The 12633-nt window shown below is 69.6% G+C and overlaps 1 protein-coding gene across 1 annotated transcript; it reads right to left on the bottom strand.

The window, feature by feature from the left end:
* Nucleotides 1-1537: 1537 nt before the first annotated feature.
* On the bottom strand, nt 1538-12630 carry PRR12 (proline rich 12; the record flags this gene model as incomplete). The annotated part of the gene is given in 6 exon segments (XM_083852825.1): nt 1538-1700; nt 2791-2907; nt 6404-6726; nt 8406-8970; nt 10343-11740; nt 11743-12630. Coding segments are annotated over 6 exon segments (3429 nt in total), but the record flags the coding sequence as incomplete, so codon positions are not given.
* Nucleotides 12631-12633: the final 3 nt, after the last annotated feature.

Raw genomic sequence — 12633 nt, 5'->3', positions numbered from 1 at the left:
AATTTGTGGGGACATCGGGGACCCCCCCAAAGCCCCCCCCAAGGAGTGGGGGCCGCGAAGTGCCCCCCCCGGGGACCCCGATGTCCCCCCCCCCCCCCCCCCGATGTCCCCAAGTGCCCCAAACGCCCCCCCCGGTGCCCCAAATGGCCCCAAACGTCCCCGTGTCCCCTCACACCCCTGGCGCCCCCCCCATGTCCCCATGAGCCCCCCAATGTCCCCATGTCCCCCGAGGTCCCCGTGTCCCCAAATGTCCCCATGTCCCCAATGTCCCCAAGTCCCTGATGTCCCCCATGTCCCTGTGTCCCTTGGTGTCCCCGTGCCCCCCAATGTCCCCGATGTCCCCATGTCCCCAATGTCCCCATGTCCCCAATGTCCCCAATGTCCCCAAGTCCCCTGATGTCCCCAATGTCCCCGTGTCCCTTGGTGTCCCCGTGCCCCCCAGTGTCCCCAGTGCCCCTGTGTCCCGATTGTCCCCAATGTCCCCACGTCCCCTACTTCTCCCCAATGTCCCCGTGTCCCTCTATCCCCTGCCGTCCCCACGTCCCCTGCTTGTCCCCAACGTCCCCGTGTCCCCCAATGTCCACGATGTCCCTCTATCCCGATTGTCCCCAATGTCCCCATGTCCCTTGATGTCCCTGCTGTCCCCATGTCCCCTGCTTGTCCCCAACGTCCCCGTGTCCCCCAATGTCCCCAATGTCCCTCTATCCCGATTGTCCCCGATGTCCTCTATCCCCTACTGTCCCCAATGTCCCCATGTGCCTTGATGTCCCTGTGCCCCCCAATGTCCCCAATGTCCCTCTATCCCGATTGTCCCTAATGTCCCTGATGTCCCTCTATCCCCTGCTGTCCCCAATGTCCCCATGTCCCTTGATGTCCCCGTGCCCCCTATGTCCCCAATGTCCCCGTATCCCGATTGTCCCCAATGTCCCCATGTCCCTTGATCTCCCCACGCCCCCCAATGTCCCCGATGTCCCCCTATCCCCTACTGTCCCCATGTCCCCTGCTTGTCCCCAACGTCCCCGCGTCCCTTGATGTCCCCGTGCCCCCCGACGTCCCCAATGTCCCTCTATCCCCTGATGTCCCTGCTGTCCCCATGTCCCCTGATTGTCCCCAACGTCCCCATGTCCCAATTGTCCCCAATGTCCCCGTGTCCCTTGATGTCCCTGCCGTCCCCACGTCCCCTGCTTGTCCCCAACGTCCCCGTGTCCCCCGATGTCCCCATGTCCCTCCATCCCGACGTCCCCTGATTGTCCCCAATGTCCCCGTGTCCCCCAACATCCCCGTGTCCCTTGATGTCCCCGTGCCCCCCAATGTCCCCGATGTCCCTCTATCCTCTGCTGTCCCCACGTCCCCTGCTTGTCCCCAATGTCCCCGTGTCCCCAATGTCCCTCTATCCCCTACTGTCCCCACGTCCCTGTCCCCAACGTCCTCGTGTCCGATGTCCCCATGCCCCCCGATGTCCCCGATGTCCCTCTATTCCCTGCTGTCCCCACGTCCCCCGATTGTCCCCAACGTCCCCGCGTCCCCCGCTGTCCCCGCGCCCCCCGTCCCCGTCCCCGCGGTCACCGGACGGCGGCGAGGGGCCGGTGCCAGGGCCGCCGGGAGCAGACGCGCACGCAGTCCTTCTTGTTGACGTTCTCCAGGAACTTGACGTAGAGCCGCTGGTACCGGTGCTTGGCGTCCCCGAAGTACCCCAGGTACTGCGCGGCCCCCGTCAGCGCCCCCAAAATCCACCTCCGGGGCAACCCCGGACCCCAAAGGAACCCCCCGGGGCACCCCCAGACCCCAAAGGAACCCCCCGGGGCACCCCCAGACCCCAAAACCGCCCCCAGGGCACCCCCAGACCATAAATAACCCATGGGGCACCCCCAGGCCCTAAATACCCTATAGGGACCCCCCAGACCCCAAATACCCCATAGGGACCCCCCAGACCCCAAAGACCCCATAGGGACCCCCCAGACCCCGAATACCCCATGCCCCTCCCCCCCAAGACCCCAAAATACCCCCAGGGACCTCCCCCCAGACCCCAAACACCCCCAGGGCCCCCCCCCGACCCCAAATGTGCCCCCCCCGACCCCAAATAATGCCAGGGACCCCCCCCCCAAGACCCCAAAATACCCCCAGGGCCCCCCCCCGACCCCAAATGTGCCCCCCCCGACCCCAAATAATGCCAGGGACACCCCCCCCCCCCCAGACCCCAAACACCCCCAGGGCCCCCCCCCGACCCCAAATGTGCCCCCCCCGACCCCAAATAATACCAGGGACTCCCCCCCCAAGACCCCAAAATACCCCCAGGGCCCCCCCCGACCCCAAATGTGCCCCCCCCGACCCCAAATAATGCCAGGGACACCCCCCCCCAAGACCCCAAAATACCCCCAGGGCCCCCCCCCGACCCCAAATGTGCCCCCCCAACCCCAAATAATGCCAGGGAGCCCCCCCCCGAGGCCCCAAAATACCCCCAGGGCCCCCACCCCACCCCAAAAGCGCCCCCCCGACCCCAAAAGCGCCCCCCCCGGCCCCCAAAGCACCCCCCCGACCCCAAAGCGCCCCCCCCGACCCCAAAGTGCCCCCCCCGACCTCAAATGTGCCCCCCCGACCCCCAAAGCGCCCCCCCGACCCCGAAGCGCCCCCCCCGACCCCAAAAGCGCCCCCCCCGACCCCAAAAGCGCCCCCCCCGACCCCCAAAGCGCCCCCCCAACCCCCAAAGCGCCCCCCCCGACCCCCAAAGCGCCCCCCCCGACCCCAAAAGCGCCCCCCCCGACCCCGAAGCGCCCCCCCGGCCCCACTCACGTTGCTGGTGGCGCAGAACTGCCGCTGCCCGTCCTTGATCTCGGGGGTGAATTTCTGCAGCAGCGCCTTCTGCACCCGCCAGATCGGGGGGGGCTCGCGGCCCGTCTGCAGCGCCAGCTGGGGGGGGGCACGGGGGGGTCGGGGGGGGGTCCGCACCCCAAAAAGGGGCCCCCGGCCCCGAAACGCGGCCCCCAAATCCCCCCCGGAAACCCCAAAGCGCGCAGCCCAATGCAGCGCCTCCCAGTACCTCCCAGTAAGTCCCAGCTGGGGGGGCACAGGGGGGTCGGGGGGGGCACCGCGGGGGGGGTCGGACCCCAAAAAGGGGCCCCCGGCACCAAAACGCTGCCCCAAAATCCCCCCCGGAAACCCCAAAGCACGCAGCCCAATGCAGCGCCTCCCAGTATGTCCCAGTGCCTCCCAGTAAGTCCCAGCTGGGGGGGGCACAGCGAGGTCGGGGGGGGCACCACGGGGGGGTGTCGGACCCCAAAAAGGGGCCCCCGGCCCCAAAACGCTGCCCCAAAATCCCCCCCGGAAACCCCAAAGCCCAATGCAGCGCCTCCCAGTGCCTCCCAGTACGTCCCAGTGCCTCCCAGTAAGTCCCAGCTGGGGAGGGCACAGGGGGGTCGGGGGGGGCACCGCGGGGGGGGTCGGACCCCAAAAAGGGGCCCCCGGCCCCAAAACGCTGCCCCAAAATCCCCCCCGGAAACCCCAAAGCACGCAGCCCAATGCAGCGCCTCCCAGTGCCTCCCAGTACGTCCCAGTGCCTCCCAGTAAGTCCCAGATGGGGGGGGCACAGCGAGGTCGGGGGGGGGCACCACGGGGTGGGTCGGACCCCAAAAAGGGGCCCCCAGCCCCAAAACGCTGCCCCAAAATCCTCCCCGGAAACCCCAAAGCGCGCAGCCCAATGCAGCGCCTCCCAGTACGTCCCAGTGCCTCCCAGTAAGTCCCAGCTGGGGGGGGAGCACGGTGGGGTCGGGGGGGGCACCACGGGGGGGTGTCGGACCCCAAAAAGGGGCCCCCAGCCCCAAAACGCTGCCCCAAAATCCTCCCCGGAAACCCCAAAGCGCGCAGCCCAATGCAGCGCCTCCCAGTACGTCCCAGTGCCTCCCAGTAAGTCCCAGATGGGGGGGCACAGGGGGATCGGGGGGGGGCACCACGGGGTGGGTCGGACCCCAAAAAGGGGCCCCCAGCCCCAAAACGCTGCCCCAAAATCCTCCCCGGAAACCCCAAAGCGCGCAGCCCAATGCAGCGCCTCCCAGTGCCTCCCAGTACGTCCCAGTGCCTCCCAGTAAGTCCCAGATGGGGGGGGCACAGGGGGGTCGGGGGGGCACCACGAGGGGGGGTCGGACCCCAAAAAGGGGCCCCCGGCCCCGAAACGCGGCCCCCAAATCCCCCCCGGAAACCCCAAAGCGCGCAGCCCAATGCAGCGCCTCCCAGTGCCTCCCAGTATGTCCCAGCTGGGGGGGCACAGGGGGGTCGGGGGGGGCACCACGGGGGGGTGTCGGACCCCAAAAAGGGGCCCCCGGCCCCAAAACGCTGCCCCCAAATCCCCCCCGGAAACCCCAAAGCGCACAGCCCAATGCAGCGCCTCCCAGTACGTCCCAGTATGTCCCAGTATGTCCCAGTGCCTCCCAGTAAGTCCCAGCTGGGGAGGGCACAGCGAGGTCGGGGGGGGCACCGCAGGGGGTGTCGGACCCCAAAAAGGGGCCCCCGGCCCCGAAACGCTGCCCCAAAATCCCCCCCGGAAACCCCAAAGCGCGCAGCCCAATGCAGCGCCTCCCAGTGCCTCCCAGTACGTCCCAGTGCCTCCCAGTAAGTCCCAGCTGGGGGGGGCACAGCGAGGTCGGGGGGGGCACCGCAGGGGGTGTCAGACCCCAAAAAGGGGCCCCCGGCCCCGAAACGCGGCCCCCAAATCCCCCCCGGAAACCCCAAAGCGCGCAGCCCAATGCAGCGCCTCCCAGTACCTCCCAGTAAGTCCCAGCTGGGGGGGCACAGGGGGGTCGGGGGGGGCACCGCGGGGGGGGTCGGACCCCAAAAAGGGGCCCCCGGCCCCAAAACGCGGCCCCCAAATCCCCCCCGGAAACCCCAAAGCGCGCAGCCCAATGCAGCGCCTCCCAGTACGTCCCAGTGCCTCCCAGTAAGTCCCAGCTGGGGGGCGCACAGCGAGGTCGGGGGGGGCACCGCAGGGGGTGTCAGACCCCAAAAAGGGGCCCCCGGCCCCGAAACGCTGCCCCCAAATCCCCCCCGGAAACCCCAAAGCGCGCAGCCCAATGCAGCGCCTCCCAGTGCCTCCCAGTATGTCCCAGTAAGTCCCAGTGCCTCCAGGGGCTCCCAGTACTTACCAGTAAGTGCCAGTGCCTCTCAGTATCTCCCAGTGCCTCCTGGTGCTTCCCAGTGCTCCCAGTAATTCCCAGTCCCTCCCAATAAGTCCCAGTGCCTCCCAGTCCCTCTCAGTATTTCCCAGTCCCTCCCAGTATCTCCCAGTCCCTCCCAGTATCTCCCAGTGCCCACCTAGAGGCCCCGGATCTTCTCCACGGGGACACGGAGCTTGGAGGGAGCCTCCGGGCCTTTTCCCAGTGCCTCCCAGTGCCCTCGGTCTCTCTCCCAGTCCCTCCCAGTGCCCCCCAGTCCCTCCCAGTGCCTCCCAGTCCCCCCCAGTCCCTCCCAGTCCCTCCCGGTGCCCACCTTCAGCACCTGGATGTCCTCCACAGGGACGAGAGCCTCACCTTGGTCTCAGAAGCAGCCTCCAATCCCCCTCCCAGTGCCCCCAATCCCCCTCCCAGTCCCACCCACTCCCTCCCAGCGCCTCCCAGTGCCCCCCAGTCCCTCCCAGTGCCTCCCAGTCCCTCCCAGTGCCCACCTTCAGCACCTGGATGTTCTCCACAGCGATGAGAGCCTCACCTTGGTCTCAGAAGCAGCCTCCAATCCCCCTCCCAGTGCCTCCCAGTGCCCCCAATCCCCCTCCCAGTGCCCCCAATCCCCCTCCCAGTCCCACCCACTCCCTCCCAGCGCCTCCCAGCGCCCCCCAGTCCCTCCCAGTGCCTCCCAGTCCCCCCCAGTCCCTCCCAGTGCCCACCTTCAGCACCTGGATGTCCTCCACAGGGATGAGAGCCTCACCTTGGTCTCAGAAGCAGCCTCCGATCCCCCTCTCAGTGCCTCCCAGTGCCCCCAATCCCCCTCCCAGCGCCTCCCAGTCCCGCCCAGCGCCCCCCAGTCCCTCCCAGTCCCTCCCGGTGCCCACCTTCAGCGCCTGGATGTCCTCCACAGGGACGAGAGCCTTACCTTGGTCTCAGAAGCAGCCTCCAATCCCCCTCCCAGTGCCTCCCAGTGCCCCCAATCCCCCTCCCAGTGCCCCCAATCCCCCTCCCAACGCCTCCCAGTCCCTCCCAGCGCCCCCCAGTCCCTCCCAGTGCCCACCTTCAGCGCCTGGATGTCCTCCACATGTATGAGAACCTCGTCCCAGCCTCAGAAGCAGCCTCCACTCCCTCCCCCAGCGCCTCCCAGTGCCCCCAATCCCCCTCCCAGCACCTCCCAGTGCCCCCAATCCCCCTCCCAGTCCCTCCCAGTCCCGCCCAGCGCCCCCCAGTGCCTCCCAGTCCCTCCCAGTGCCCACCTTCAGCGCCTGGATGTCCTCCACGCGCACGACGAACTCGTCCCTCTCGCGGAAGATGCCCTCCCCGCCGCTCTCGGCCTCGTCCTCGTCGGTGTCCCCGCAGACGGCCGCCGTCTCCTGCTTCTTGGCCAGGTGCAGAGGCCGCGAGTCCTCGGCCTCCTCGCGCTCGGGGGAGGCCGGCGCCGCCGCTTCGGGGGGGCCCTTGGGCGCCGGGGGGGACGGGGGGGCCGCCGGGACCACCGCCGGGGCGGCCGGGGGAGGCTCGGGCTGGGAGCCCTCCGAGGGCACGGGGCTGGGGGGCTGCGGCTCCGGCGGGGGGGGGTCTGGAGGGGGTAAGGGGGGAGGGGGTTAGAATAAGGGGGTGGGGGGCACTGGGGGGGGGGGAATGGGGCCTCCGGGAGGGCGCTATGGGGCTGGGAGGTCGTTATAGGGCCCAGGAGGCTGATATAGGGCCAGGAGATCACTATAAGGCCCAGGAGGTCATTATAGGGCCCCGGAGGCTGGTATGGGGCCAGGAGGTCACTATAAGGCCAGGAGATTGTTATAGGGCCTGGGAGGTTGTTATGGGGCCAGAAGATCACTATAAGGCCCAGGAGGTCGTTATAAGGCCCGGGAGGGTGGTATGGGGCCAGGAGGTGGCTATGGGGCCAGGAGGTCGTTATAGGGCCCGGGAGGCTGGTATGGGGCTCAGGAGGTGGCTGTGGGGCCAGGAGGTCGCTATAAGGCCAGGAGGTCATTATAGGGCCCGGGAGGCTGGTATAGGGCCAGGAGATCGTTATAGGGCCCTGGAGGCTGGTATGGGACCAGGAGATCACTATAAGGCCAAGAGATCGTTATAGGGCCCGGGAGGCTGGTATGGGGCCAGGAGGTGGCTATGGGGCCAGGAGGTCATTATAGGGCCCAGGAGGCTGGTATGGGGCCAGGAGATCGCTATAAGGCCCAGGAGGTTGTTATAGGGTCCGGGAGGGTGGTATGGGGCCAGGAGGTGGCTATGGGGCTCAGGAGATCGTTATAGGGACCGGGAGGCTGGTATGGGGCCAGGAGGTCGTTATAGGGCCCTGAAGGCTGGTATGGGGCCAGGAGGTCGTTATAGGGCCCTGGAGGCTGGTATGGGGCCAGGAAGTTGTTATAGGGCCCAGGAGGCTGGTATGGGGCCAGGAGGTCGCTATAAGGCCAGGAGATCGTTATAGGACCCGGGAGGCTGGTATAGGGCCAGGAGGTTGCTATGGGGCCAGGAGGTCACCATGGGGCCCAGGAGTCCGCTATGGGGCTCGAGAGGTCACCATGGGGCTTGAGAGGCGGCTATAGGGCCCAGGAGGCTGTTATAGGACCCAGGAGGTCCCTATGGGGCCAGGAGGTGGCTATGGGGCCCAGGAGGCCATTATGGGGCCCAGGACATATCTACGGGGTCCAGGGGCTTTATATGAGGCCCAGGAGGTATCTATGGGGCCCGGGAGGCACCTATAGGGCCCAGGATGTGTTTATGGGGCCCAGGAGATTGTTATGGGTCCCAGGAGGTGGCTATGAGGCCCAGGAGGTTTCTATGGGTCCCAGGAGACATCTACGGGGCCCGGGAGGCCGCTATAGGGCCCGGGAGGTCTCTATGGGTCCCAGGACATCGCTATGGGTCCCAGGAGGTCCCTATGGGGCCTAGGAGGTCCCTACGGGTCCCAGGAGAACCCCACGACACTTTTGTGGGTGCCAGCAGAGGCCTCTGCGGGCAGCAAAGAGGCTGCTGGAGGCTCCCTGGGCCTCCCAGTGCCTCCCAGTAGCTCCCAGCACCTCCCAGCACCCCCCCACAACCCCCAAGGTCCCCTATAACCCCCCCCCCACCCCCCTAAAGCCCCCAGCACCCCGCCCAACCCCTCCACCCCCCATCCTCCCCTCCATCCACCCGCCGCGGCCTCCCCTTCATCCCGCGGCAGCCTCTCCCCCGGCCTCCCCCACCCCATTCCCACCGCGTTTTTTCCATCCCCCCCCCCCCCAAAAAACAAAGACCCACCGGCCGCGTCGGGGTCGCGGCGGTCGGCGGGGTCGTAGAGGGCGGAGATGGCGGAGGAGATGCTCTTCTGCAGGTCCTGGTTCTTGCTGACCGAGTCCTCCTCGTCGGACGAGAAGGAGGGCAGGGTCTCCAGGTTGCGCTTCAGCTCCTCGTCCAGCCGCTTGCAGGGGCTGGGGCACGCCATCACCAGCCCCTCGCCCTCCGGCCCCTCCAGCCCCCCCGGCAGCAGCTGGGGGGGGCCCACCGAGAAGGGCTGGGGGGCGGCGGCGGAGGCGGCGGGGGGAGGCCGGGAGCCCTTGGAAGGGCTGGCGGAGGCCGGCGGCGGCGGCGGCGGCGGCGGGGGCTGGCGCTTGCCGGCCTTGAGGAAGTCGAGGAAGGAGGCCATGAAGCCCGAGCGCACCTCGGGGGTCTTCTCCTCGGCCTCGCGGATCTTCTGCTTGATGCGCTCCCGCGACGCCCCCACCTCCGCACCGGGGGGGGCCGGGGGCCCCGGGGGGGCCGAGGGAGGCTGCGGGAGGCCCTCGCCCGACGGGCCCTCCGAGGGTTTGGGCACCGGGAGCTTGATCTGAGAGGGAGGAAAGGGGGAAGAAACGGGGGGGGGTGGGTCAGCGAACCCCCCAAAACTGGCCCCTAAATGTTTGGGGGGGGGGGGAATCCCAAATCCGGCCGCCTGCCCCAAAAGCGAGGCCCCAGACCCCCCCCAAAAACCCCAAATCCTGCCCTCGATAGGCTTGGAGGCACCAAGGCCTCGCAGCCGGCCTCAGCCCGTTCCTGGGGGGCGAAGGTCGGGGAAAGGCCCCAAAGCGGCCTTTTTGTCCCCAAAAACCCAGCCCCGGACCCCACGGTGCTTTTCGCCCCCCGAGATCCCAACGTTCAAATCCCCAAATCCTCCAAATCCCGACCTCCAAGACCTCCAAGCCGCGACCACCAGGCCCAAACCCAACCTCCAACAGGTTTGGAGGCTCCAAGACCAGACAGAACCGCCCGAAATCCTCCATTTTCCACCCAAAACCTCATTCCCGGCCCCCACAGTGCCTCTCAGCCACCTGAGACCCCCCCAAATCCCCCAAATCCTCTCCCCGAAGACCTCCAACCCACGATCACCAACCCCAAACCCGACCCCGATACCCCAACCCAACCTCCGCCATTTCGAGGCCCCCGAGACCAAAGAGGACCTCCCAAAATCCTCCCGTTTGCCCCCAAAACACATCCCCAAACCCCACAGGGCCTCTCAAGCCCCCTAAGAACCCTCCAAGACCCCCCCAAATCCCCCAAATCTTCTCTTCCAAGACCTCCAACCCATCACCACCAACCCCAAACCCAACCTCCGACATTTTGGAGGTCACAAGACCAAACACGACCTCCCCAAATCCTCCGTTTTCCCCCAAAAAACTATCCCCAGCCCCTTCAGCCTCCCGAGACCACCCCAAAGCCTCACCTCCAAGACCTCAGAGCCAAGACCACCAACCCCAAACCCAACCTCGATTCCCAAACCCAACCTCTGCCATTTTGGAGGCCGGGAGACCAAACACAACCTCTCAAAATCCTCCATTTCCTACCCCAAAACCCACCCCCAACCCCCTCAGCCCACCAACACCTCCCCAAATCACCCAAATCCTCACCTCAACGACCTCCAACCCACCACCACCAACCCCAAACCCAACCTCCGCCATTTTGGAAGCCAGGAGACCTAACGGAACCTCCCCAAATCCTCCATTTCCCCCCCAAAACCCATCCTGAGTCCCCAAAGCACCGTGAGACCCCTCCAAGACCCCCCCAAATCCCCCAAATCTTCTCCTCCAAGACCTCCAACCCATCACCACCAACCCCAAACCCAACCTCCGACATTTTGGAGGCCAAGAGGCCGAACAGAACCTCCCAAAACCCTCCCTTTTCCCCCCAAAACCCATCCCCAGCCCCCCCGCCCAGCCCCTCACCTTGAGGGGCCGCAGCGGCTCCATCCCGGCCCCATCCGCCCCGTCCTCGCCCCCCTTCCTGCCCCGACCCCTCCCTCGCCCCCGGGGCTTCTTGGCCCCGTCGGGGGGAGGCGCGAGGAGGCCGGGGGGCTCCGCCAGCGGCCGGATGCGGGGCCTCCCCCGGGGCCGGGGGGGTCCCTCGCGCTTGGGCTTGGTGGGCTTGCGGCCGCGCTTCTTGGGGCCGCCGGGGGGGCCGGGGGGGGGGCAGAAGTCGATGTCCCCCAGGGGGCTGAGGCTGGGCCGGGCGCGGCAGCTGGAGATGAGGTCGGGGAGGAGGTCGGGGAGGCGGCGGCTGTTGAGGCGGATGTCGGCGGGGACGTCGGCCTTGTCCTCGTCGTCCTCGAACTCGTACTCCTGCGCGTAGGTCTTCTTGGGGGGGGGCGGGAAGGGGTCCCGCTTGCGCAGCAGCTGGAAGGAGGAGGTGCGCAGCAGCTTCTTGGGCTTGGACGAGCAGAAGAGGGGGGCGGCGTGGGGGGGCTTCGGGGGGGCCGGCTCGCCGGGGGCCCCCCCCTGGATCAGCCCCAGCGGCTCGGCGTTGACGGTGGAGGGCAGCTGGTGCTTGGCGGCCTCCAGCCCCAGGGCGGCCTCGCCGGGGGGGTCCGGCGGGCAGAAGGGGGGGTAGCCCTGCCCCAGCGCGTACGGGGGGGGCGGCGGCGGCGGCGGGGGGGGGGCGGCCTTCATCCCCTCGGGCCGGGGCTCCAGGGGGGGGCCGGGGCCGGCCTCGTCCTCCTCCTCCTCCTCCTCGTCCTCCTCCTCGTCCTCCTCGTCCTCGCCGGCCGCCTTGGGGGCGAACTCCTCGGGGGGGGGCCCGAACATGTCCTCCATGCCGGGGAAGAAGCCGCGCTCCTCGTCCTGCAGCAGCGCGTCGGGGAAGCAGATGGAGGTGAGGGGCACGAAGCGCGCCCCCCCCTTGCCCCCCCCAGCCGGGCTGCCCCCCCCGGCGCCCCCGAACTGGTCCTTGGCGTCCAGCGGGGCCGGGGGGCCCGGCGGGGGGGCCTCGGCGTGGGGCGGCAGCAGGTGAGGGGGCGCCCCCCCCGGCACCCCGCCGGCACCGGCGGCCCCCCCGCTGCCGGGGGGGGGGCCAAGGTGGGTCTCCAAGCCCAGGGGGGGCTCCAAGAAGTCCTGGATCTCCTGGGGGGGGCGGCAGCACCTCCATGGCCCCGGGGGGGGGCAGCTGGGGGGAGGCCTGCGGGTGGGCCTGGTGCAGGTGGGCTTCGAGCAGCAGCTGCGGGGAGGGGGCGGCCGAGGGGGGGGCCAGCGGCGGCGCCTCCAGCAGGTGGACGTCCAGGGGGGGCCGCCCCTTGGGGGGGCGCCCGTGGAGCTGGCTCTGGGTGTGGGTGAGCACCGAGGGCAGGAGCGGCCCCCCCCAGGTCGGCGTGGGGGGGCTCCAGCAGCAGGCCGTGGGCTTCCAGCCCCCCCCCGGCGGCGGCGGCGGCGGCGGCGGCAGCGGCGGCGGCAGCAGCGGCGGCGGCGGCGGCGGGCGGGGGGGGCCCGTGCTCGGGGGTCTTGGGCAGGTAGGCGGCGTGGGGGGGGCCCAGCTCCTTCGGGCCCCCCCCGGCTTTCTTCAGCTCGTAGGAATCCAGGGGGGGCGCGCCGGGGGGGGGCGCGGGGGGCGGCGGCGGGGGGGGCCCCGGCGGCGGGGGCGGCGGGGGGGGGCCGTAGTGGACCACCGAGGTGGCCGCCAGCCCCTCGGCCCCCGCCGCCGCCGCCGCCGCCACCACCGCGCCCCCCCCGCAGGCCTTGCCGGCCCCCGGCCCCCCCCCGGCAGCGCCGGCGGCGGCCCCCCCGCGCCCCTCGGGCTTCTTCTTCTCCTTCAGCAGCGCCAGCTCCAGCGCCCCCGGCCCCCCCTCCAGGTTGGAGTTGGGCCGGATGACGCTGGGGTGGGCCAGGGCCCCGTAGCCCCCCCCCACCACCACCAGGCCCTTGGGCGCCCCCCCCCGCTCCTCGCAGCCCCCCCCCAGCCCCTCGCCCGGCCCCCGGGGGGGGCTGGGGGCTTGCAGCAGGTGCTGGATGAGGAAGTCCTCGTCCTCGCTGCGCTCGGCCCCCAGCAGCTCGGCCTCCCCCTTGCCCCCCCCCTTGACGAAGGCGGGCGGGGGGGGGCCCCTCTCCAGGCCCCCCCCGGGCGCCGCCGGCCCCCCCCCGCCGTAGGCCGGGGGGAGGAAGGAGGGCGACAGGAGGTACTTGGGGGGTGCCCGGGGGACGCCCCGCTGGGGGGGCGCCCGCCGGGGGGGGACTGCAGGGGGCGGATGATG

The sequence above is a fragment of the Anser anser genome (genome assembly GCF_964211835.1).
Source record: "Anser anser genome assembly, contig: HAP1_SCAFFOLD_811, whole genome shotgun sequence".
NCBI lineage: Eukaryota > Metazoa > Chordata > Aves > Anseriformes > Anatidae > Anser > Anser anser.
This window is presented reverse-complemented; position numbering and strand designations above follow the sequence as displayed.